The sequence below is a fragment of the Tinamus guttatus genome, unplaced genomic scaffold, assembly GCF_059628265.1.
Source record: "Tinamus guttatus ecotype Peru unplaced genomic scaffold, ASM5962826v1 Tinamus_guttatus_pri_ptg000028l, whole genome shotgun sequence".
Lineage (NCBI taxonomy): Eukaryota > Metazoa > Chordata > Aves > Tinamiformes > Tinamidae > Tinamus > Tinamus guttatus.
Genome location: NW_028288562.1, coordinates 321,176 through 346,824, shown reverse-complemented (window position 1 = coordinate 346,824; position 25,649 = coordinate 321,176). Strand labels below are relative to the sequence as shown.

Below are 25,649 nucleotides of genomic sequence, written 5' to 3'. Positions count from 1 at the left end.
TCTATTGCAGCCAGTACCACCAAAGGACGATGACTACCATAATTAACAACAGTGACAGTCCTGTGGTTTACACTGATCTACAATGTATTTTCGGATACCTTTGCTATTTCTTGTAGGTTTGAGAAAACAAATTGTGTTATCACAATATGCACTTGAAATGCACCTATAGAAAAATCCGCTGAAGGAAAAGTATACACGCGCATACCTAAATGTGTCACCAGCAATACAAAACAAAAAATATAAAAAATATTCACCACATTTTTACATCATGTTTTTCAGTTCTAGCTTCTCTTGTTAGCAGAAGAACATTCTTTCCAAATTAAAAAAAAAAAAAAATTGTTCCAACTATTTCTTAAGAGGTACATAAGAATATCAGCTGATACCAAAGTAATTTTAAGAAAGCAGAGCAATAGTTCCAGCACCTCACAGTATATCAGTATTAGCACACAATCAGCCAAAAGTCATATTCAACATTCATTATAAGACCAATTTACTGTACCTTGAAGAGTATGGGCTCCTCAGGAAGAGGGCTCACTGGAAGCGAGGCGGTACTGCTGGCTGGGCTCATGTCTGTACTCTGAAAGAAAAGCACAGAGCCATTTGCAATTCCAGTTAAGCTTGGAGCATGAAAGCACCACACTGCGCTTGGGTGTCTTTTAAAGGGTATCTTTTTTCATTCTCAAAAAAGCCCACTGGAGGTATTAAAACAAGAAGAAGAATCAATAGAATTGAAGTGAAAAAGCAACTGCTAATACTATAGCTTTAATTAGTAGAAGATTAAATATGTTACTTCTGCCTAAGTATTTTTGTATTAGGTATTTCAAATTAACTCTCCTTTCAAGAAGTAAAACACAAATATACAAAAATACTGTGTTTACAAAAAAAAATAAACACAGGAGGATAACTGAAAATAGAAAAAAATGCTATACACAGCAAACTACAATAAACAACTTTTATGATGTCCTGTAGAAAATAATAAAACAAAGCTAACATGAAAGCTATATGTTACAGGGAAGAACTTGGATCAATGTGTGTTTTTTTTTTTTTTTTTAAGATTACTCTAAAATGAATCAATATATCTTGCTAATGAGTATTCATAAACAAAAACAGAGAACAACAAATTTAATACTGAAAATAAATTGGTAGATAACTCAATGGAGGTATCTGGTCACAATGTCTGAACGACTGATTTAAGAACCTAGCCTCTGTTACGTATTATTTTAGTAACTTAATGGGTGACATAATTACTTTTATAAATGACAGACTGCAAGCAGTGTGAAAATTGCGTGCATTTCTGAATGGTAATAAGCATACAAGAACAAAACTAATTTTAAGAAAGAGATAAAAAGAACATTATCAAAAACTCTTCTAGAGAAAACTACAACATCCAATACCTGTCAGGAAAGAAATTCGCAAGAGTCAATATAAAAAAAGAAACCAAAGTTATAATGGAGAGCATAAAAATCATGTTTGCATGAACAGCCAGGAGTCTATTCCCTTTTCCTGTTGAGGCTTTGAAGTGCAGACTGATTTAATGACTTCAACCTATGCAATGAACTGCTGGGGTATCTGCATTGCTAAGAGCCTATACAACAGCTCTGTCCATGAGCAAAGACTCCACAGGAGAACAGACTGTGGCACAGGAGGGTGGAAGCAGGCAGGCAAGAGGAGATTCCTAGGCAGGGTTTTATTCAAACAACTTCTTCCATTAAAAAAAAAAAAAAAAAAAGAGAGAGAGAGAGAGAAAGAGAGAGAAAGAGATCAGATTTGGGACCCCAAAATCCATTCCCAGACCTGAGAGAGGGTACAGACTCACAGATTCACCTATGATTCACCTATGGAGAAAATTGCTGTGCTTACTTAGTACGGTATCATTACGCTGTAGCTGAAAGAAAAGACAATAAGTATTTTTTAAATAAAAGGGAGGTTAGTAAAAGCAAACCAAAGGGTAATGTGCTAATTATTTTCTAGGAAGAAGCGAGAGGTGGGCAGTTTATAACCTGTGGAAGGTAGGCGTTCTCTGGGAATAAGAAAGATCATAGCATGTCAGCAAGCCAGGATCTCTGCTGAATCTTTGGTAACCATGAATTGTTACACTTACACGCCTGAGCTGTTCTTTACAGAAACAGACTTCTAATATTTCTTAAAAGGAGGTAAAACACAGCTCTTTCAAACCACAGTCAAAACCGGAGACCTTCTATTTGAGATTAGTCTGTCTAACAAGCAGTCAGTTCAGCTGAGGATAATGTGTCTTTTAATAAACACGGAATGAAAAAGAAATTTAATGAAAAAAACATCAAATAGCTGCTTTCCAAACCAAACCAAGAAACCCTAATATGTAACTGGAAGCAGCAGAAAAACAATATATATATATATATATATATATATATATATATATATAGCATTACAATAGTCTTGGCTTGAAAAGCTTCAAGCAGATCAGTACCTGCTCAGCTCCCCACAAGCCGCAGCTTATGCAAGCCTCAAATACAGCTAGAACCTCAGAAAGGTCAAACCACCCAGTTGTTAGCCCTTCCAACAACTTCAGCAGTTCCCCTCCATAAGGAATGCAGAAAACTTCAGCAGCTCCCCTCCATAAGGAATGCAAAACAGCTTCTCTGCGAGTGTGAATTAATTAAACCCAGTGGTGCCAGTAAACTGTATTACAAGAGAAGTGAGAGACACACTATCAAAAGGGTTGCTTCTTGAGCTATTAAAGAAAAAGAAAAAAAAAAAAAAAAAACCACTCTCCAAGCTAATCGCTGCTTTGAGAGATACTGTCGGCTTGCCCTCCTGAACGGACACATTAACAATTTCAAATTATATAACACCTCCCATCTAGATTTACCAGCTACAGGATATTTGTCATAATCACACTTTGCAGTCTAAAGCCAAATAAAAAAACCTACACAACTGTGAGGCATTCACCCAAGGAGGGCTTTATATTTGACACTCCCTAACCCAATTCTGTCTGCAAAAAAGCAGACAGTCTGGCTTAACCTTGATTGATTTTAGTCATAAATTAACTAGGAGACGCTACATCATTATGCTATAATCCCACGTTAAGTGTCATAGTAGATGCTCAACACTCTTCATACCATAATTACTCATATTAGGCAAAAGAGAGGTAAATTAGGACATATCCTAATTTTGCAGGTCCTAGCTCTGCAACTGTAGTGTATATTTTTTACTAGAAAACAATGCCACTAGGTTTTGTAGACAGGGCTTTTTACCTATATTACTAGAAATTTCCTACTATTCTAAAGGGCATAGATATTTCAAGTTGTAATCTCCTAAAATCTATTTTTACAAGGAAAAAAAAAACTGAATATCAAACAATACAGCTACTCCCCAGGACAACATTTGAGAAAATAATGTTATGCCTATATTGGAAAAAAAGGTTGCAAACTTTTCTTTGAATGTTTTAGCATGTCTTTTTTTTTTTTTTTTCCCCTCTCCCCTCTGGAACTATATGTTAAAATCCAAAAGATGAATATTAGATGTTTGCAGATAATTGTCCGAAGATTTCAATGATCAATGCTTGAGCTTTTTTTCTTTTTTTTTTTAATTTCTAGAGCTGATCAGTTTAAACCTACATCATCTTCACTGTGTAACTGCACATGGACTGTGCAATTACTGCTAGTCACTGGATGTCACTAATCCTTAGGGAGAAACATTAAAAGGGTGATTAACTATCAGGAGACCTCTGGAGAAGGACGCAAGCAAAGCAAGAAGCATAAGAAAGCAAATTTGCCCCACAGCAGTTGCCTGGTTGAAGATGGAGGTTGGAGGTCTTGCTTGAGGACACAAGCCCTCCATTTTGGCTGGATGCAACAGAAAGCAGCTCTTTCTGCAGCAGCTACCAAGTAGTTTTAGGCTTGGCATCCTTTTGTTATCTTCCTGTAAGCGTGTCTCAGACCACAATAACCACTGCATTAACCTGTGCTAATTGCTTTAGCCTTGCACTGCATCGCTCCCACACTCTTTTTTTGCACACAGGCCCTCCTTAAAGCCTGAAGTTCCCATGCTGACAGCAGTTACTAGCACTCCTATCATGACACCTCTGTTTCTTATAATTTGTCAGGCGATTGCTGCTGGCAGAGCAGTGATGCAGCTGCGTGGGGCATCCACTCTGAAGGCCCATGCAGGGGCTTCTGAGATCCAACCTGAGGGCACCACTCACGCAGAGCGCAAGGCAAAGCAAGACCAGCCCACACTCTCAACGGCTGAGGGACATCCATTCCCCAGCCATAGCAAACCGGTTCCCCTGGGACCAGCCACGCAGCGGCGCGGAGTCTCACGAGGTGTGATAGATCCCCTCATGGCCTTCTTCAGGCCATGGGGTAGCTTCTTAAATCTACCCAGCCAACCTCATAGGCTCTGCAGTCCCAAAGCAAGGCTGGGACTGACCAACTCCAGACAAGGAAAGAGGGGATGACCAGGCATGGTTTGGCTCTAACCCCTGCTCCAAGCCAACCCTTCCTGCTGCCACAGCGCTGGGCAGGGCTGGAGACACCGGAGGCCGAAGTTGCCTGTCAAAGAGTTTCACCAATTGCCTCAGGTGAAACGAGCCAAAAATGGGCCCAACGCTGCAATAAAGCCACTGCTATGAGCCTTCCTGAGCAAGGCCATGCTATTTGTGTCTCCATCCATTCACCACTCAAATTACTGAGGAAAATTAGAAAGCATATACCATTCTGGTAATATGTAGTCAATGTTTTCCGAGCAGCACACCAGACCAAGAATATAAAAATGCACACTGTTAAACCTATGCTTCTTAAAAAAGAGAAAACAAGAGTCGTCTCCCAGTCTTTCAGCCTTCAACACTGTTCCTTAAATGAAAATAGATTCATCTCATAAGCTGGGACTTTTCTATCTGTACAGTCTTGCCTTTAACCTGTACAAGAGGCTTATGTACCGACCTCAGTTAATTGTACCATAAAATATGGACCATGCACTCTAGATCATCCAGTGAGAGAAGCCAATTTAATTCCCTACAACTGCTTTTCAACAAAAGTAAACACTGACATGATAGTTGGCAGACATTGACTTCTCTTGGAAATCAGTATCGCAATTTATTGATCCAAGAAGTTAATACTGACAGAGAAAACCTTCAGTGGATCTTAGAGCTAGAGAACAAATAAATCCTTATAATAACTAAAGAAAAGACAATCTGTGTACTTTACAGCTTTTTCTACGGTGTAGCGGATGAGCATTGAACTTGCTTCCCGAACAGTAGTTTTAGCTCCATCGTAAATTATGTCACTAAGTATCATTTTATAATCTACAAGTTGGGCAAGAGTGGGATATTAAAACAGGTGCAGTCAGCAAGCTCAATAGTGATATTCTGATACACTGAAAATAATCAGAAGACCGTAAATGTATTTATTAATGGATCTGCAGAGTATCTTTATGAAATATTGTGCTTAAATATCATTTTCCCATTTTATCAAGTATGGAAGTGAAAAAGAAGGTGATTTGCTCAAAGCTACAGAATATTGTTAAAAACACAGCCAGAAGGCAGGAATTCACCAAGCCAAGTACTCTGGTTGCTCAGCCAACATGTGCAACCTTCCCCAATGTGCATACTTTGGAAATGCTGTAACCTCTAATTTACAGATTATTGAACAACACTAAGACACTTCGCCGATACTTCACGTCGCTTCCTGCAAATAAAACTCTAAACAATGGAAGCCAGCAGAATTAAAATTCCTTTTGTTAACAAAAGTACCAGTTATATGAAATGAGTTTCCTACCATCTTTCATCTGAATAACCACTACAGAGAAGAGATCTCCGGAGTATAAAAAAAAAAAAAAAAAAACAGAAAATTTTGTGAGCATAGTTTTATAGGCTTCATTCTGGGTAAGGCAGGCTAAATTCCCAGGGGCTTCAATTATAATTAAAATCTTTCTTGAGTAACCACATGGCCAGATGACTCGTATCTTTGCAATCTCTAAGGATATTAAAAGACATTAAATCATAAATGCCTTTGTATCAAACATTGATAGAACTTGTTTTAGTAACCATTACGCTAAAACCATATACAATTTCTGGGATGCCGGGCTGTCACTGTTTTCTTCTCTGTGGTTTCAACTTCTATAATCATGTTGAAGGTTGACTAATAAATACTTAACTCTTTCAAAAAGAAAAATAAATCAAAATGTGTGCCACACCAGAGAAGCAGCATAAATTATAGTTGCTACCACTTTCTGCTGCCTCTTTTCATGCTAGCATGCCAAGTGTGGATAGCTAAATAAGCTTTTAGTGGTTTAGTTATCTACTGTTTCTTAACGAGCACTTCATACACAGGCAGACAAATTAGACTCGACTCCTCTTCCTAGAATCTAAGGAAAGCTAATAAGCTGAGCTGGGAAATATCAGTGGGAAATTGGAGCTCATTTAAGAGAAGATGCTGACCTGTCACTTAGCAGTGCCTGCAAGTCTAGTACTCTTCATTGTAGAAGACTCAGAGTCAAAAGGCTCCTGGGCAAATATATTCAAAGTAGTATTTTGAGCATTACAGCAAAAAGGAAGTAGGATAAAGGATATCCTGTTGATTGGTATTAGTTTCTACTTTGAACAACACCTGTGAAGATGCTCTTTTAGCTTATTATTTACTGTTATAAAGTGTTTCATGAGCTCATTGTGTTCTGCTGGGAAAAAGGCAAACTACCATCACATCTCCGTGATACAGTTATCATCACCCTGAACAAGAAGAAAGAACCGCTCAAACTACCGAGGTATAACTCTGCTCTCCACTGCTGGAAAAATTCTTGCAAGAATACTTTTGAACAGATTAGTACCCACTATCTCAGAAGAACTCTTACCTGAAAGCCAATGCGGTTTCAGAGCAAACAGGAGTACCACAGACATGGTATTTGTTCTCAGAAAACTGCAAGAGAAGTGCAGGAAACAGAACAAAGGACTCTCTATAAATTTTGTTGACCTCACCAAAGCTTTTGACACTGTGAGCAGAAAAGGCCTGTGGCAGATCTTGGAACGATCAGGATGTCCACCCAAGTTCCTCAAAATGATTATCATGTTACATGAAGATTAGTCAGATAAGGCGATGCACTCCCTGAGCCCTTCCCAATAACCAGTGGTGTGAAACAAGGTTGCATTCTCGCACTAGCTCTATTCACAATCTTCTTCAGCATGATGCTCCAAAGGGCCAGAGCAGACCTTGATGAAGAAAACAGCATTTACATCCGCTATCATACCAATTCAACCTAAGGCGTCTGAAGGCCCACACCAAGATCCTAAATGACCTTGTCCGCGAGCTGCTTTTTGCCGATCATGCCGCCCTCGTTGCTCATACAGAAGCAGTACTGCAGTGCTTAACATCCTGCTTTGCAGAGGCTGCTGAGCTTTTTGGGCTGGAAGTCAGTTTGAAGAAGACAAAAGTTCTCTGCCAACCTGCACCTCAAGAAGTCTTCCGTCATCCCCCCATCACCACAGGCAAATCAGAGCTTAAGTCCGTCCAAAAGTTCAACTATCTAAGACACATCACTTCCTCAGATGGTGAGATTGATAATGAGATAGATAACAGGTTAGCAAAGGCATACAAGCTTTTGGAAAACTTTATAAAAGAGTCTGGTGCAATAAACACCTGAAGAGAAGTACAAAGATCAGTGTCTATAGAGCCATTGTACTGTCTACTCTTTTATAGGGGTCTGAATCATGGGTCATCAACCACCATCACCTGCAACTCCTCGAACGTTTCCATCAGCGCTGCCTCTGTACAATCCTAAACATCCACTGGACTGATTACGTGACTAATGCAGCTGTCCTTGAACAGGCAAGGCTCACCAGTATTGAGGCTATGCTGTTGAGAAGGCAGCTGTGCTGGTCAAGGCACATCTCCAGGACAGATCACCCCCTCCCTAAGATGGCACTCTATAGTGAACTCGCCACCAGCTGCCGCAAGAAAGGAGCCCCAAAGAGGAGATACAAGGACTCCCTGAAACAATACCTCAGCTTTGGCCATACTAACTATCATCAGTGGTCCACTCTGGCCTCAAATCGGGAGACGCACCATCCATAACACTGCTCCTTCCTTTGAGAACACACGCAGAATCAGTCTTGAAAAGACAATGCAGAAAGAACCGTGCCTCACCAATACTGCCTGAGGAGACTTTCTGCTGTGCCTTTTGCATTCAGACTTGCCTTTCCTGCATCGGTCTTTTTAGCCATCAGTGCGCTTGCAGCAAACGTGGGTAAAGCCCTTCCCATGTCTTCGTTCACGAAGCCTAGCCATGATGATGATGAAAGCCCATAAGCAAGCAGCAACATAAAGAATATATAAACACTGCACAGTTTGTTGCAGTACTTGGAGGCTGAAATGGTGTAAACTCATATTCTATTTTCACAATGTTTTATTTCTATTCCATTTACTCACAAAATGTAGCTGTCTCTCCCTCTCCTTTTATTAGATGTGGAAGTATAAGAAAACAAAAGCACCAGACACAGACTTGTATTACTAGTAAGTGTCTTTTCATACATGAAAGCGGAAACATGAAAATGCCTAACACAAAATATCTCAGGGTTAGCATAAGCAGAACTACTTAGTAAATATGTAATTGACTTGTAATGACTTATAATTGAGCACAAAGGGAGGGGCGGGGGGAAGCCCTCTTTTATACAGGCATATAAATGCACGTGTTATTTCTCTTAATAAAAGTACATATAGCACTATATAATTGAGTCATACCTTAACAAACGTTTCTACCTTTGTTCTCTTTATTTCCTCTCTTTCTTTTTTCATCCTTCCTGTTAGTCTTCATTTCCTTCCACAAGACGCATATTACACAGTAACACAAGTTTACTTGGAAATATCTTTCCACGGCACCTAGAGGTTAGGTGAAGGGTCCAACTTTTTGTTCATTAATTTAAAGGGGAAGATTACTTTTACCTTCCCAAACAGCCAATTGAATCTCTAAAAAGCACTGTTCACTTCCATCTACAGGCAGAATATAATTTTCAAAGTAATCTGGCCAATGACTTTCCTCCCGGTGAAGAGCACTACAGGACCATCAGTGATGGTCACTGGGTGAGCTGGGACTGCTAAACACAATTAAACACAATTCTGCTCGCATTTTTATCCTAATGAAAATGGAGGCTTGTTTACCCAGACTGCAAACATTTTCCTTGCAGCAAACAACACAGCAGAGAACTGATTTCCTTGAGCAAAACTCTAAGCTCTGCTCCCTCTTAAGTTGCTATTGCTTCTTTCATACTTCATTGACTACACTACCCAGCCTTGACATTGTTAGTGAATATTCTCTGCTAATAATATCATATAACATCAGCTTTTCCTGTTCTTTCGGCAGCCAATTGAGAGAACCAAGTACTCTCCTGGGATTTTAATCTGCAGGCTGCCTGTTTCAATTCCTTTTCTTTCCTCACAAGAGATCTTTTTCCTCATCTTAGGTTTAAATGTAAGCATTTTTTGCTCAAATTGCATTCAGTTTTGTACCAAATATGAAGGTTGTTTCACATGCTAGCTTCAGTGATGTCTTTTTCCAGCACCAATGACAAGATCTTATCTGCCTCAAACCTGCAACACAGATTAGGCACTAAAAATATTTACATGGATACTCCATACAACAGCCATAGCCTGATTTTAGCAGAAAATGTTGGCATCAGCCTGAAGTCTGTATCTGCAAAGTAGCTCTACCCTGGGGCTCTCTCAACCCCCATCTTACAGACCCATCAATCTTCTGTTCTTCCATACATGTGGCTTAGAAAGGACATGACTAATTAATGAATGTCAAAAGGATCAAATTTTATAATAAAACCACCTCTTCCTTCCCTCCCTTATGTGTATTCTGCACCATTCACCTGCCATGATATATTGAGACCAAGACATAAGCAGAATCCAAATGCGATCAGATATTAATGCAAATAGTAAGTTCATTTAAAATTACATACAATGAAAATATGCACATACACTTCCGGACATCATAAAGCAACCATTTTCATGGGTTAGGAAAAAAATCTTCCTGAAATCAGACTGTCCTGTAAGCTCCCCTGAAGTATCTGTCATAGCCACCGTAGAAGTCAGACAGAGATTTAGGTATCAATCTCAACAAAACAGTTTCTATACTGACAAACACAAATAATTAGCTCTCTTCTTTCCACAGAGCTCTAAAAGACATCCTAAGACATTCCTAAGTCTTAAAGAGAAACAGAAATGACTTTTTCAATAAAAACGTTATCTCTTTATTCATATGAAATATATCCAGATGTGATATCTGCTGCAATTGTGCCGTTTTCCATATAGGTCTATAGTTTCCTCGCCACATTTTTTTTTCCTGTGAATGAAATTAATTAGTTCAATGATGTTAACAAACTGTACTTTTTAAAGCTGAATTTAAACAAACTCAACCTGATTTTCATTAATAAATCACTGCTCAACTGTCTGGTTGTTTTCTACCTTCATTTTAGTTTGTTTCAGGAGCAACACTGCCAAGTTCTCACAGTGGAAAGCTTTTAACATGAGGTTAATGTTTTATTTTCCTGTGCCTCTCAAAAAGATTCACATTCCTTAAATTGCTCTGTATTTCATTGAGGTTTTAACAAGTCACTTTGCACTTTATAAATGTTGTGACTGCAATTATTCTCACTTCTTCATCGGTTCTCAGAAGGGTTTTTACAATTTCGATATGGAACCACTTCTGAGAGGTTATTTTAACTTAGATGCAGAGGCTTCATTCTCAAAACTGTCTCGTATTCCCCAATAACAGCCCAAAGAAAACATTCAACATCTGTATGTTTCTGCTGCTAAATCAAGGAATACAGATTTTTTTTTCCCCACTGCAAGGAAAAAAAAAGTGACATTTAACAGTTTGAAGAGTGCTTTCACTGGCTGCAACAATTCCATATGAGATTGCAGAAATAAAAGGTAAAACTCCAATTAACCTCCGCCATGTTATTTCAGAGTGTTTTTAATAGCAAAGCTTTTTAATGTTTTCATCAAGCTGAATCACCTTCTGTAAAATGAGGCAGTGCTTCAGCTCCTGAAATGCGGACATCATGATGTTACCATGGACATAGTTTTGAAGCATGCACAGCCTGATTTTTGGATCAGCAAGCAACTTGAAAAGAAGAACTAGTCAAAGCGCAGTAAATACTCCTTGAAGGGTGTGTGTTTGTAGATATGTATATATTTGTATATAAACTTTGACTTAACTTTATACAAAATAATGGCTTACTTAGTTGCTCTTTAGCTGCTCATATAACTACTGAAAAGATACACAGTGAATCTGGTCAAATACTATATGAAAAATATGACAGGTTTCCAAGACTAGAGTGAACCTCCATTTTGGCAGAGCTGCTCAGCCCCAAGGTCTGTAGAGTTCAGGGCTGCTGAAGAGCATTGCTCAACTTGCATCGATGCAACTTGCAAAGGTTTACAGAGCCTGGCTAGTACTTGGCATTGCCTTATTGTTATTTTTAAAGCCCTTAGTTATTAAAATTGACATTTTGTTTTCATTTTTCTGTTTTTCAATGAAATCATATATTACAGTTGCAGAGACAACTGTATAATATTCGATAGAGCCATTACCAATAAAATACTCATTTTTCATTTATATTACGCCCAGGAATACAAATGAGCATAATTTCTTCATACTCGTCACCATTAATAGGGAAAGCAAGGAGAAAAAATGAACACACCTTTCCCATCTATTTAGGTGCAACAAAATATAAGGCGCTTGTCAAAAAGCACATATTTTGTCTCAATAAATGCTGTCTGTTTGTTTCAGAAATATTGTTACGTGCATCTCTGGCCATCCTATTTATATATTTATTTCTTTTCCAGTTTGGTAAGTTTATAAAACAAACTTAAGCTACTAGTTCAATCACCAGTAAGCCATGAAAAAAAATAAACTAGCAGGAGTTAAAGCAGACAAAAAGGCATGTCAGCAAACTTCTAAACTCATAGTACAGGGTAAGAATTTATTCATATTAACACCATAAAGTAGTTGGCACCTCCCCTGCCTTATCTGAAGGCAATTAAGCTACTTGACTCTACTGTACTCCACTCCTCTGCTTCTTTGCCCTCACTTTGCATCCAACGCTATGATTTACATCCATTTTTCAGTTCAGGAGCTCCCACCACTTTCAAGAACTGCTGTAGGCTCAGTTATGGTAAAGATACAAGTTGTTCTTGGCACTGCCATAGTGAGCAATGACAGTGCTCACTACGGCATGGGCCTGGCCACAAGCTGGCAGCATGTGGGTCACAGGCAAAACTTAGTTTCCCAATCTTCCTAAAACTCCAAGAACAATATTTTCAGCACATGCAGAAACATACTACTGCAACATTGCTGTCCTCCACACAAGGAATCAATACTGAGGGAATGCTAAAATCAATATAGTCCATGCTTATATATTGTATTATACCTTTTAACAAATGGCCATATATCATTTTTGGCCAAAGTTCTGCTCCAGTCAGTACACCTGATGATGTCTCTTTAAAACGTTCCATATATTTTTCTCCCCACATATATATAATGCTCATACAGCATCACTTGGACAGACTATTTGTTACTATTGTAATTCCATGGTCTTAGGGAAAAAAAAAAAAGGGGGAGAAGCAGTCTAGTAATTTTGTCATTACCTGAATGTCTATTTATTTTGGAGGTAAAATAGCACATTTACCAATTAGTATTAAAATTGAATAGAATTCAGTTCTATTAAAGTCAAAAAAACAGAATTCTTGGAATCCTAATTGACTATGTCAACTGAAATGGAACAACCTGAAAAGAAGTGATAGACTGAGCATCTTGCAACATGAAATAATCACTGTGCACCTATAGATGAGATGGAGCATAAAACACTGTTATATGAAACTACAAGTACTATTCATTTTGTCTGCAGTGGATTTTTTTTCCAAATAAATTAATCTGAATTTAAAAGTAACAATCATCAGGAAGGTAATGAGAGACTAATTTACACCGTCTATCAATTATAGGTCAATGTCTGGTGTGCCATTTTGGAAATGTAACAGATGAGTTTTGATAAGCACATTCAATTATAAAGAGGCACTACACAAACACATTAATAACCCTATTATGTTTAAAGGCCAGTAATGATAGAATAAGTGTGAAAGGTATTGCAAATGTCTTTTTCTGCCTTATGATACAAAATTTTTCATATTTTCATCCTAAAATGCAATAGTGAAAATGCCTTATGAAAGCTTTGAACACATTTCCTTAGGGTAGATTATGAGAACCAGCTGAAAGTCTCACACAAAAATCAACCTATTATGGAATATTATAAACAGATTTGGCAGTTTGGACCCTGTATTGCAAATAAACCATTAGCACCTGCATTTAGCAATGTTTATCTGACATTGCATGTAAAAATATAGCCACAGGGCCCTCTTTCCTGGCTCACCTTTGGTAAGTTCCACTCTAAACATTCATCGTGCCTTTTTACCACTTACGCATTACTTCCCTGAGCTTAAGTAGTTCTTCATTCCCATTCTCATAAATCAAGACGAATTGCAGGAGGAAAACAATCCAAAATCAGCCTGCCAAAACCCTGTTTTCACCCTCTAGTGAAAGCCCAGGGTCGCAGGGACAGGGAAAGAGAGGCCACTAAAGAGGGAGCCAGCTCAAGGACCTCAGTTTGGAGACAGGATGCATGGCAGCAGCTAACACCTAAATTGTGCTGTTTGGCACGTACCTAAAGCACCTGGTACACATAGGAGAGCAGCGGGCAGAGATAGGGTAGGTATCTTGAGAAGAGACAGCATGGATCACGCAGTCTCCATATAATGACTATGATTCATCCTCCTTCCAGCCCAGATGTCGGTCAGTAAGAGCTTCAGCATTTCCTGTACTGCTGCGCCCAATGTCAATGCACCAAATGCCACGCACACTTCTTCACACCAGATGAAACAACACAAAAAAGCAACTTCAGGTAGTTGCTTACCTGACTATTCTAGTCTAAGAACCATGTGAAAAACTGAGTTAAACCTAAACAAACATGCTTATTATGGAATAATAATAAAAAAATCTATCTTTAGCATTCACATTAAACAAAACCTCAAAAACAAACTTTTTTAAACAGGAAGAGTTTGCAGCTCTTCCTGACAGCTCTTAGCGACAACACATTAGAAATGGTCTGCACCTGCCTTTTCATTCGTTTGCTTTCTGCATGAAAGGTAGAGAACATCACATTTCAATACAGTAAGCACAAAAAAAAAAAAAAAACCCTCTTCTGTAGCTTTTTAAAGGCCAGATGCAAAAATCCAGCAGCACACCTTCATTAAGACCCATGCTGAGAGATCTCTGCAGGGTGTTGTAAGCAAGTACCCATAATTAAATTCACATAGGAATACTCTTGTTGGGAAAAGCTACTCACAGGTAACAGGATGATTTTGCACTGGATGATTAAACCATCACAGCACTGGAAAACCACTGACTACTGTTATCGCCACGCATCTCCCAATATTTCCTAAAACAAAAAGTCTTGTTCTTAAAGAGTCACTAGTAAAGGCTTATATTGAGAGTATGTAAAACACGTCATCTCCTGAAAATCAAGCCTTGCTATGTAGCCATTAAGATGTCTGGCATTCTAAAACTAAGAACCAAAACCATCTAAGCTTCAAATTTTGTGGATTTTTAAGAAGAGTTAATATTTGCAGCACTTTTCTTGAATCTAGGTAAAAAAGGAGCCAACCCTACAAACACAGATTGAGTACAAGTAAGCTTAGCGGTACTAACTGTATGTAGCTAAAGACAGAAAAACTACAAACCCGAACATTACTCTTCAGACAGTTACACTCTTTCCAGGCCAATCTCACACAGCCTAAACAAGTACAGTGAGACTGTCCTCAATCAGTGCCGGGGCACTTACAGATCCCAAGTATGCACATACACACTTCTGATATCTAAAAGTCCTATTGCCAAATAGATTCTTAAGGCATAAACATCAGAAAACAAAGAAATGCAAGCCCTTTCCAAGTATTACATGAACAAGTAATGGAGCTCACCTGCTTTGGAAGGTGCGTGTATTCCACTGTGGGACAAAAACAATCAACATTGAAAACATGAAGGATTTTTGATGAAAAAAAAGGAACTTTTTCCTTAACCACAGACTTCCATTATCACTTCAAATCTTGAAAACAGCAGGCACAGGCTTTCTTTGGAGTCACACAGCAGTGACTCATAGGCAATAGTCACAGGTTTAAGGGATTTAGGGCCCTAGTAGAGCTATTTCAAGCAGGTAAGGAGCATACTAAAGTTTTATTTATTAACTCAATAGCAAAAGATGAAGGAAAGGAAAAGTAGGGTGGGAAAAAGGGATAAAAATACATGAACCAAATAACATTGGTGACTTCATTTTGGATGGGACGATCACTTCTTCAGTCATGTTTGAATATATTTATAATTAGAGCTGACTAAGGGTTCATAGCAAAAAGTGTGTAAGAATATTCATTTCTTGATTGAAATTCCATTTTTCCTCCCTTCTTTTAAATCTGTGGCAGGGTGCCAAGATTTTAAGTTCACATTGTTGCAATGTATCAGCAGGGTTAAAGTAACCTGTGAGCCAAAAGCAGCAGGTTCTTGCCGGGCCGAAAACATCTTCTCCATTATGGCAGTTCTATGCAGGGAGTCAATGAACAGTAAGTTCAGATGTGAAAAAAAAAAAATACATGGTACATATACCGGTCTGGACAAACTTCCTGCATGAAGATTCTTCAAAATAGGGAAACTGGAGAATTCACAAGTCCAAACATTCTGTACATCAACATGCAATTCTCCAGCTAAGACTACTACTCCTCAACAACTCTCTAAGCTGAATGATTATTATCAGAATAATTTCTAAAAATAGCCCCAACTGTTAGATGCTGGGAGAAAGGAGAAGCATTTGTGTTTGCTGCAAAACAAGTTCGTCAAGAAGAACCTATGTATTCTGTGCTTATTTTGACAAGAACCTTGAAGCAGTTGACTCTCTGAATCCCAGCTACCTACACAGACATCCCACTGGTTTGAGATACTACGCTTAAAGGAAACATTGCATATTTTTACACGCTTTGCAAAAAAATGGAATCCTGGTTTTCTTTATCCTGAACAGTCAGATTAAAGAATAAAAACGGATCAGTAGATCAAGCAACAGGTAAGTAAGATTCTATGTCACTACAGGAATGACAGATTCCAAGGAAAATAAGTCTTGTCTCTCACATGTCAGTTTGGGGGCATATTAGGGGTAATTTGGATCAAAAACAGTGTTGCTTTTCATGCTCGATATGGGCACAGGCAGAATCATTCCTGCAATGCTTAAATAACATGCACCTATATCAAAATAATTGCCCTACAAGTTGGTGTCATCAGGAGCTAGGATAAGTTCTTGATTAGTAACACTAACTCTGCATGTCTGCTGTTTGCCCATTCTTTAGGACGGGAGCCAGTGAAGACTCCAGCAGAACGGATAGGATTAGAATTTTAATGACACATGATGATCTTGTGAAAACAAATTCCTTTCCAGAGGTGCTCTTTAAGGACATCAGACAAGAACAGACACATTTTGTTTCTGGTTGCCAAGGGATACAACAGAGCAGTCTATCTGCCTCGTGCACAGTGAATCATCACTGTATTTAAGAAAGGGCATTAACAAGACTTACTAGCACAGCTATGAGGATGAATCTCATCATCACTTGAGTGATTCTGCAACGATCCATGGCACTGACATAGGATGAGATACTGGTTCTGGGGGCTTGGCTTATTTTCAATAATCATCCTAGCTATGTGGCCTTTACAAAGTACATATCATCATTAATTCATAGCAAAACTCCTAAGTATGATTCAAGGAGGGTGGATGCCTGACAACAGTCTTCTGCAATAACGTACTGCATAATCACCACCTATTCAATTTTATAATAATGTATACTTTCAGAGTAAGAGTTGATATGACTAAAGCCTTGTATTACATGATTTTCATGCAGTAAAATGACAGCTGAAGACTTTGTAGCCAATAGGGAAAAACAATGATGCGTGGCTTCATCTACTGTAGTAGCTGCAATCAGCCTCAGAACGTGGGTTTTGAAACTGGACAAAGCAGGCAATTTTGGTAGCTTATTAAAGAACAGACTCCATAAAAGTCCATTCCTTAAAAAAAGTCACAATGATATATCAACACAACAATTTTGGTTCCTTACCTCTGCTAATACCTCTGTACATTTTGTTTAACTTATTTTAAGAACGAAAAATTAACATACTTTATATAAAAATTTATATTTAATTATGGCCCCTGTAGATCAAGCTGATACCCAAAGCGCTTGCTGTGATCCGATATGTGCCTGAACTCACCTGCCTCAGAACAACTTCAGACCAAAGTAAATTTACTGAATTTTTTTTTGTGATAGGGTGAGAAATCAGCAAGCCAAATCCAATAGTATCCTAACGATGTCATTGATTCCAGAAGAAATTTTAACAGTGCACATAATTCAGAGGTACAAGACATAATAAGGCTGGATTAATATCAGAAGTATAAACAACACTGCATGTGCCTATATGCAGGGTAGGTTTCTGAAACCACTCAGGTTTAATTTGAAGGAACAAGCCTAACCTACATCAGCTAATCTGATAGGTAAAATCAGTTATTGTGCTAGCAAATCAACACAAAGTTAATACAGCAGTGTCAAAGCATATCTGAGTAAACATCACTGAGAAAGCCAAACCACCCCAAATTATACCAAACCATATCCATACGGCCAACAACTATTCTTCAGCTAGACCACAATCTTTTTTTTAACAAAAAAGAAGATTTAGCGCTCAGTATGTACACGTATACACTCAGATATATAGGCTTCAGTACCTTGATGTTAAACCAAAGCAGAAACAATGTTTTGACTTTGCTGAAGAGCATTTAGAAACACTCGCTTCACAAATACCACCCCTCGTGAGGCAGTTTACACTGCTCTGCGTAGCGTATCGACAAACACAATTAACTACACAATTATAGAGAAATTTTGTTTCCCAGCACAGCCCACTGTTTTGCTGCCTCTCAGTTAACGCACTCATATTATATGCAAACTGTTTAGTTTAAACAATGTCTGATTTTAGAAGACAACATTTTCTCCAAAAGACGAACAATGAGCAAGGTTTAGACTAAATACTGTATCAAAGTAAGAGAAAATGCAAACCATGATAATCATTTGAACAGGTATTGATGTGCTATTAAAAATAATCCTATTTAAAGGGTAAAACGTAAAAGCATTAAAAAAAAGTGCTTTTGCTCTAACAGCTGAAAAGAAACTTGTAAATTAAAGAGCCTGCAAATGCTAAAATATTTCCATTTGCCTTTTGATTTGCCTGGCACACTGTAAGCCTGCTCACACGTCTGCATTGCACTGTTTGCAAGAGACGGCCACAGGCGTACACTTGCCAGCTTGCAATGACACCTACCGGCAGGCTGCCTGAGGCTGGGCCTTATACTCAATTTCCATGACCTTCTACTGAAAGCTTTTACTCTCTCCTCTCTGCGGGTAGCACTGAAATCAGCCACGAACTGAACAAGTGACTTTTCTCTGTCTCAGGAAATCTTGCTGAGATAGAAGACACTTAAAAGCACTATTTCTCCTTGCTTCTCTGCATTCTTCAGCAAGTTGCGGATAGTCTGCCAAAAGCAGTAACACACCCACATAAAAACTGGTTCAGGCCACAGCACTGCTAAAATACTGGTGTAAAATACTACTATTTGTAGTTCGGCAAGGTATTAGCAGGTAGATGCATAGCATTATCTGTCAAGGGTGTGTGATCTCCACAGTGCAAGTGAAGTAAACATTTATTTTTCAAGTAGTAAGTATAGTCTGCACAGCTTGAAATTAATAGTAGGATGCTGCGAGGGTTCAGAAATACTGTCACCTTTTGAATTTGCTTGTTTTCATGGGCAAAGTTTTGCTGATTTCCCAAAGGAAAAAAAAATGCTGAAATGTGTTTTGTATATGGAAGAAGTGCAATTCCCAAAACAAGCCATCCTCCTTCTAGAGAGCAACTCCTAGGAGGCGACAATGATTTTAAAATCCAAACAACCTGCACACATACACACCCATTTATATATTGGTTACAGCTCCAACACCTGTACAGTTCCATATAAATGTTAGCTCATGTATACAGACTAGATGCAGAAAAGATGCAGAAGCTGTAAAACAACCTAACTTCATGTAATATACATATTGGTTTTCCACGAGTAAGGCTTTCCATATGTAACAGACGGACCTGGAAGTAGCTATTCATGCCAGTACAGTCCCAGCAAGAGCATTTTCTGTGATGAGTGCTGCATGTTGCCTGCTCCCATCACCATCCTCGACATTAACCTTCCTCCAGGTCATGCTACGAAGAGCAGAGTGGCTTGCAGAAAGGCGGCAAACACATAACTTCAGGTAGCACGGTTTTTAGTTTTGCAAGAAGCAATATGAAGTAAATGACAACACAATGCAAATACTGCTTTGCAGCTTGCACATAAACTTTTTATGTTCTTTTAAAAATATTCCTCTGTCTCTCCTCCTTTCCCCTAGGACATTGGCCACAGTATCTTTAGCACCTCCACAAAGCTAGTGCACGCACTGCTTATGCGTGGCCTTGCAGATGCCTCTGTGAATGAGCATAGGGCACTGAAGCAGAGGATGCTAATACACTGCTCTGCGTTAAAACGAAGTTTGCATTGGAATGCCTTGCAATGACTGTTCTGCTTCAGCACAAAGCATGAAAAACAAACTGCTCCCTTAGTGATCCCTGTGGGGAATAAAAAGACCTGGGAAGGCATTACCAGTAGGCTGCAATCAAAATGAAAATTTATGCAGAATTTTTCCTGTATTTTGTTTCCAGAAGACTGTCCAGAAGTTACTATTCAGAACCCAGGAAGTCAAGGAAAGGGAGGGGAATAGCAACTGATTCAGTAAATCTTCACATAGAGCAATCCCAACTGAACCAACCCATGTCACAGGCCTTAGGGACTAAGAAAAGATTGCGGCCCTACTACTTTTACCCTACAGAAATGGGAGGATAAATAATAATGTTAAAGAAAAGCACAGTAGCAAACAGAAGCCAAAGGACTGCAAGTCCTTCTCCTCTGACAGATGGCTACTATATATTACACTAATAATATACTTTCATATCCCGCTATCGCAGCTGGACATCAAGAGTTTTCTGTGAGGTATGAGGATGTTTTGTATGGAATTTGGAAACATGTAATGCGATAACTAAAGCAACTGTCGACACTCTGAAAGTAGATAGCATAAATCACTGAGATATCTGAAAGTCATAAGGAAAAAGGAACCAAAGGCAGGTATGATATGAAGCAGTACATCCCTTTCCTCTCATACACTCAAATTAGTTTATTAAGGAAGTGCTTAGGGCAGGTATGTCACACTTTTCTGTAGTAACTATGGCACCAAAAAAAAAAAAAAAAAGATCTAAAGACAGCTTAAAGACATTTTGAGATCCAAACAGAAAAGCATTATCTAACTGAGGTGCATTACGTGCTTTCCAAATTACTTCTGAATTCCATGTGCATACTCGCTCAGGATCACTAATTTTCAGAGACTTTGGCTGCCCCCCTGACAAGGTGTACGGTGCCTCCCAGAGGTTGGCTGCTTTTTGCCAGCACCTGCTTCCTGTAAATCGTAAAGCTCCTGGCTGTCTCCTCTCTCTGCGGACAATTCCCACCACCCCTTACCTTGGCAGCACTCAGAGAAAGGCAAAGCTCTGGATATGTGATATATCCCGAAGGAAAAGACTGGAGGAGGGAGGAGAAAAAGAAAAACTGCATTCCGGTAATCTTTCGTCATCAAGATAGAACAACCCTTCCTCATATTTTGCCCTCATTCCCATCCAGTTGGGATTAAGCTTTTACTTCTTCATTGGCACTTCATCAACAGTAATATCTTCTATTATAATTTTCCAACTGTGTCTTAGAAGCTTGTTCATATTTACCTTCTATGAGATATACATTAGGCTACAGCTTTTCTCCTAAAACCTCTATAAGTACCCAACGCATTTAAGCGAACTAGCCTATTAAAACTCCTATTTAATTGGGCCAATTAAAAAACACTAGATCTCTTTGGTTTGGAACTATTAAATGTCTTGTTTTATGTCTCTGGTCCAACAATTAGGGTTATTTTTCACATCAGGAAGTTGCCTTATATACTTTGCAATAGTAAGATTTTTACACCACTTAACAAATTACTATTTACAAATCTGCAGAGAGCAATTAATATTCAAAACTTCAGACAATTTTTTTTCAGGTAATTGCACTTGAGCAGTGTCTGAGGTTACCAAGCCACCATCTAAATAAAAGGCAGATATTACTGTTAACAAAGATAGGAACTCTAATAAAAAGGTACTGATTTAAATAACAGGCTTGCACAAAGGGAACATGCTCAAGTTGAACAAATGAATTTCTGGGCCACTGAATCAAACTGATACTCCTCTCCGCCCTGTCTTCTCACCCATTCCAACATTGCAATTAAGCCAGGCATTTAGTAGTCCTGCTCTGGTTGAAAAAAGCTAGCTTGCTGGCAATAACACTCTGCGTAACAACAATATCCTCTCTCTTATTTTAAGACTGAGCATGAGAAGGTGAAAATATTTTTTTTCTAAGGTATACACTAACAGTACTAAATCATGACAGCAAAAACTATTCAAAAAGACCAATTAAAAGATAGTATGAATACTGTTGGCTTGTTCATGTGATACAAGCAGGTACGAAAAATAAGTATTGACGCAGAGGGATAAAACACAGAAAGCTTACACTGGTGCAGGGAATGCTCTAGAGACTGTTTCTTCATTGCTTTCCATTGCTGTTATTCTTTTTAGGCATGTATTAAAATTGCTTGAAATTTCCAAGCCAGCCTGAGATTTAGCTCTCGAGTATATTTCACATATACCAAAATCACACATACATTAGGACAAATATTTTCAGTCAGAACTTTATTTTTTAATGTATTTTAAATAACTTGCTTTCTCAGTAATGTCAGAGCCTCTTAGAAGTCTCCTTTTTATTAAAAATCCCCCAGAAAACAGGTGGCACTAGTCATGTATCAGAAACATCTCCAGGGCAACAGAGACCAAGGCACAAGGTGCTTGTACTCATGAGCACTTCACCTGGGGCTCTGCCCAACCTATTGCACCATGAACTCATGCCAAGGGCCACGTCAAGGTGAAAAGGAGCTCCTCCTTCCCTGCCATCCAAAGGGCCTCTGCACCCAGACACAACTATGCAAGCAGAGCTGTGCTACCAGTTTACGTGCTCACATGGCTACACCAGTACTTGAAATTTCTAGAAAGGTTGGTCAGATATATTTTAAATGGCAATTTGAACTTGGACAAGTTCAGGAATATCCTACGAAGATTCAGCCCAAGGGGACATGTGCCTTTTGCTGCTCCACTCCCAACTTAGACCAGAATTTCTAAATGCAAAACTTGCTAATATATCCATAAGGGAGAGTAAAAAGGGCTGTAAGAAATGCAGGAGGAGGAATGAAAATCAAGTGTCAGAATTCTTACACTAGAAAGTTCCTTACAAAGATAAAAGGATTAAAAAAAAAATGGAGAAGGCCATTTTTTTTAATTAAACAGCTCTATTTAAACAGTTTGTAGCTATTAATATAGTATTTCCCTCTGTCCTATATACCCCAAAAATCAGTAATAAGGAGTTACGGAGAAGAAATTCTGATTTGTCCTGCGTTTTGGAACGACTAAAATAGGCCCTCTGCCTTTGGATACATCTTTGACAAAGTTGCCTGTGACAGGTGTCTGCTTTCACCACCAGCGAGCCAGGAGATAACAACAAATTATTATTTGAAAGGAATTATGCCCAAACCAGAAGCAATGGTGAGCAGCTTTCCAAGGGAGACTATCTAAACAGATGGCCAATTGTACACTAATCTAACAGACTGACAACATAAAATTGTGAGGAGCAGCACAGAAATAATATATATAAAGTTCCAAAAACCTAAAATACTGTTCCTCCTGAAAAATGAAATTTAAAGGCACTACTTAAGGAACATATTGTTTGAAATAAAACATTAAAGTGATGATAAAGTAAAGTTTAAAGAAATCCAAGTACCGAAAAAGAACACCTCCAGTAGTTCATCATGTGAATTAAAACTGATTTTTACCAGAATACTCCCAGATATCACCCTACAACTATTTTTTGAATTACGAGCCTCAAATGTATGTGGATAGCTTCTGTTTTTATCTGCACTGGAGGAGACCAAGGACATCCATAGCAGGCCATGACATTATTATATGAAGTCTATAAAAACAGAATGAATAGATCAGGCCCTACAGCACTCAGTCATAAGCTTGTGCACATGCAGATGGCAGGCGAATGAGGCTTTATAATCCTGCTGTCTTTAGAAAATTCCCTTTATCTTTAATAAAATGTGAGGTAATCCTGCCCTTTTCCCCTCGACACAATTGGCAACTGTTAATTTTTTATTTTAGTTGATTTCACTGATACAAGCCCCAGATCAAGAAAAGCACACTCTGATAACTGCAGCCCACAAGTGTTTACAGAATATATGCCATACACACACTCACTACAAAATACATTAGCTTAGTCCCATTACTCATTGGGTATATGAGTTATGAAAGTTACAGAGCATGTAACTGCACATTGTCATGCATTTTGCTAATGTATAATGTGGTGTTGCCTTGAGTCAACCTGGAAAGAAATGAATAATCCAGCTCATTTTTCCTGTTACATAAGCACGTTTACATGGCATTAATAATGTAACTTTTACATATAAATCTGTTACTGCCATACTTCTGCTACACACTGCATATCCTTGTATTTCTAATTTATTATTATTATTTTTAATTGTTCGGTTCAAGAGCAGTACAGTCACCCTGCCCAAATTTTGCTAGTTAAAGAAATAGACCCAATTCCTAGGTAAGTTTTTTAACTCTTGAGCTGCCATATGTAAAGCCTCAAAACATTCTGCAAAAAGGAGTGTGGGGCCATGTAACTGAAGCTACACTTAATTTCTTTCTTACGAAAAAGATTCAAAAATGCTCTGTGTAGCATTAGAACTTGAACTGTGCAGCATTATAACTTTAACTGTGCGAATGCTATAGACATACTCGCTTTGAGAAAATACCTTACTTTCACAAAGATCCTCATATGGAGAAAAGGCAGGGTTTTCCAACAGAGAATAGACCAATTCTGTCACTGTCTCGGCAGCACAAGTTTTCTCAGTGGACACCTACCACTTCTTACTCATGGGAATCCTTGGTGATGCCGATAAAGAGACTTCAAGAGCAAGGCTGACCTTAACGACCTTGAGCAACAGTATAATATAAAGAGAGAAAATAGAGGGGAAAAGTACAGCGCAGATGAGCAAATGCTTCCAGGAACATGATAGCGCGGGAGGAAGAAAGGGAAAGATGCAAGGAAGAAGGGTGAGAAGGAAGGAGGGAATGAAGCAAGCTGCTGCTAGGAGCCTGGAGGGACATAAAAAAGCCAAGGACCTTCAGCTTAAAATTTGTCTGCTCTAGAACAAAATGGAAGAATCAGTAAAAGTTAGAACAAAAAATGCTTCCAGAAGCCACTGTCAGGAACTGTAGATGATAGAGGCTCCCTCGGCAAGCCCACATCAGAGAGGTAACAGGATTGAGTAGAGGGCCATTCCCACGCACAACAGCTAACATAATGCAGGAGGTTGCCCACAGATGGTGCTGGAGGAATTAGCCCCTCTTGCCCCCAGAACTAGGGTGTATTTGGGGAACAGAGGGCAGGTGCTGGAGACGCTTACAGCATAGAAAACCTCCCAGGAGACCACGAGGGGCAGAAAGAAGCTGACAAGAACTGGTGCTAAAAATGCCAAGTTGTTCATACTGAAGATAAGCCAGATTCTCATTCTTCCCTGTGAGGGGAAGTCATGTTATTCTTTAATAAATGTGTATATACCCATTACTTTGTCTTCCTACTTGAAGTCAATTAAATTCTGGATATCATCTAAAGTCCTTTGGGCTGTTCGTTTCCCCAAACCTGTATATCACAGCTACATCACAAATGAAGCCCAGGACAGAACCTCTGTTAGTTAGTATGGAAACTGCACCTTAGGAGATGTTTTCAGTTCTTTAGGTACGTGGGATTTAATTTTCGTGACCAATTTAGTGCTTCAGATCAAAAGTTAAATACAGTAATTCTCCCAGAATTGATCAAACTGCCAAATAAATGAGCATATCAGCTAGAGACACCCATCCTTAGGTGGAAGTTAATGAAGTCAAGAGCCTGACTCAGGTATCTGACTATGTTCATAATACATGACCTGCTGCTTGCAAAGTGCCGTGGGAAAAGCGAGACTGACCAAAGTAATATTTTCCAAGATGAACTAGCTTAGAAACAAACAGAAAGCTAAGAGCTCTTCTTCTCTGCTGGTGAGTAAAGAACACAACTGCTGCTGCTACCTTCTGCGGTGGGCCGTTACAAAAAACATAAAATACAAAACAACAAAAATATGTGGGTTTATTGAGGACACCCAGATTGCACAGGTGTGGAAAAGAGGAACATGTTATCGTACAGATGCTCAAAAGTGTTAAATGAATAAAAGCCTCCTTTCTAAATCTTAAGCTTGACCGTGCACGAGCAAATGTAACATTCGGGCAATCTCATAATGCAGAAGGGA

The 25,649-nt window shown here is 38.8% G+C and overlaps 1 protein-coding gene across 1 annotated transcript in view; it reads right to left on the bottom strand.

The window, feature by feature from the left end:
• The window catches only part of CCSER1 (coiled-coil serine rich protein 1), a 517,309-nt gene that overhangs the window by 260,715 nt on the left and 230,945 nt on the right, over positions 1-25,649 (bottom strand). The window contains exon 7 of the mRNA XM_088529607.1: positions 500-577. Within this exon, the coding sequence (XP_088385733.1) occupies positions 500-577 (78 nt within the window). The remainder of the gene's footprint in view (positions 1-499; positions 578-25,649) is intronic.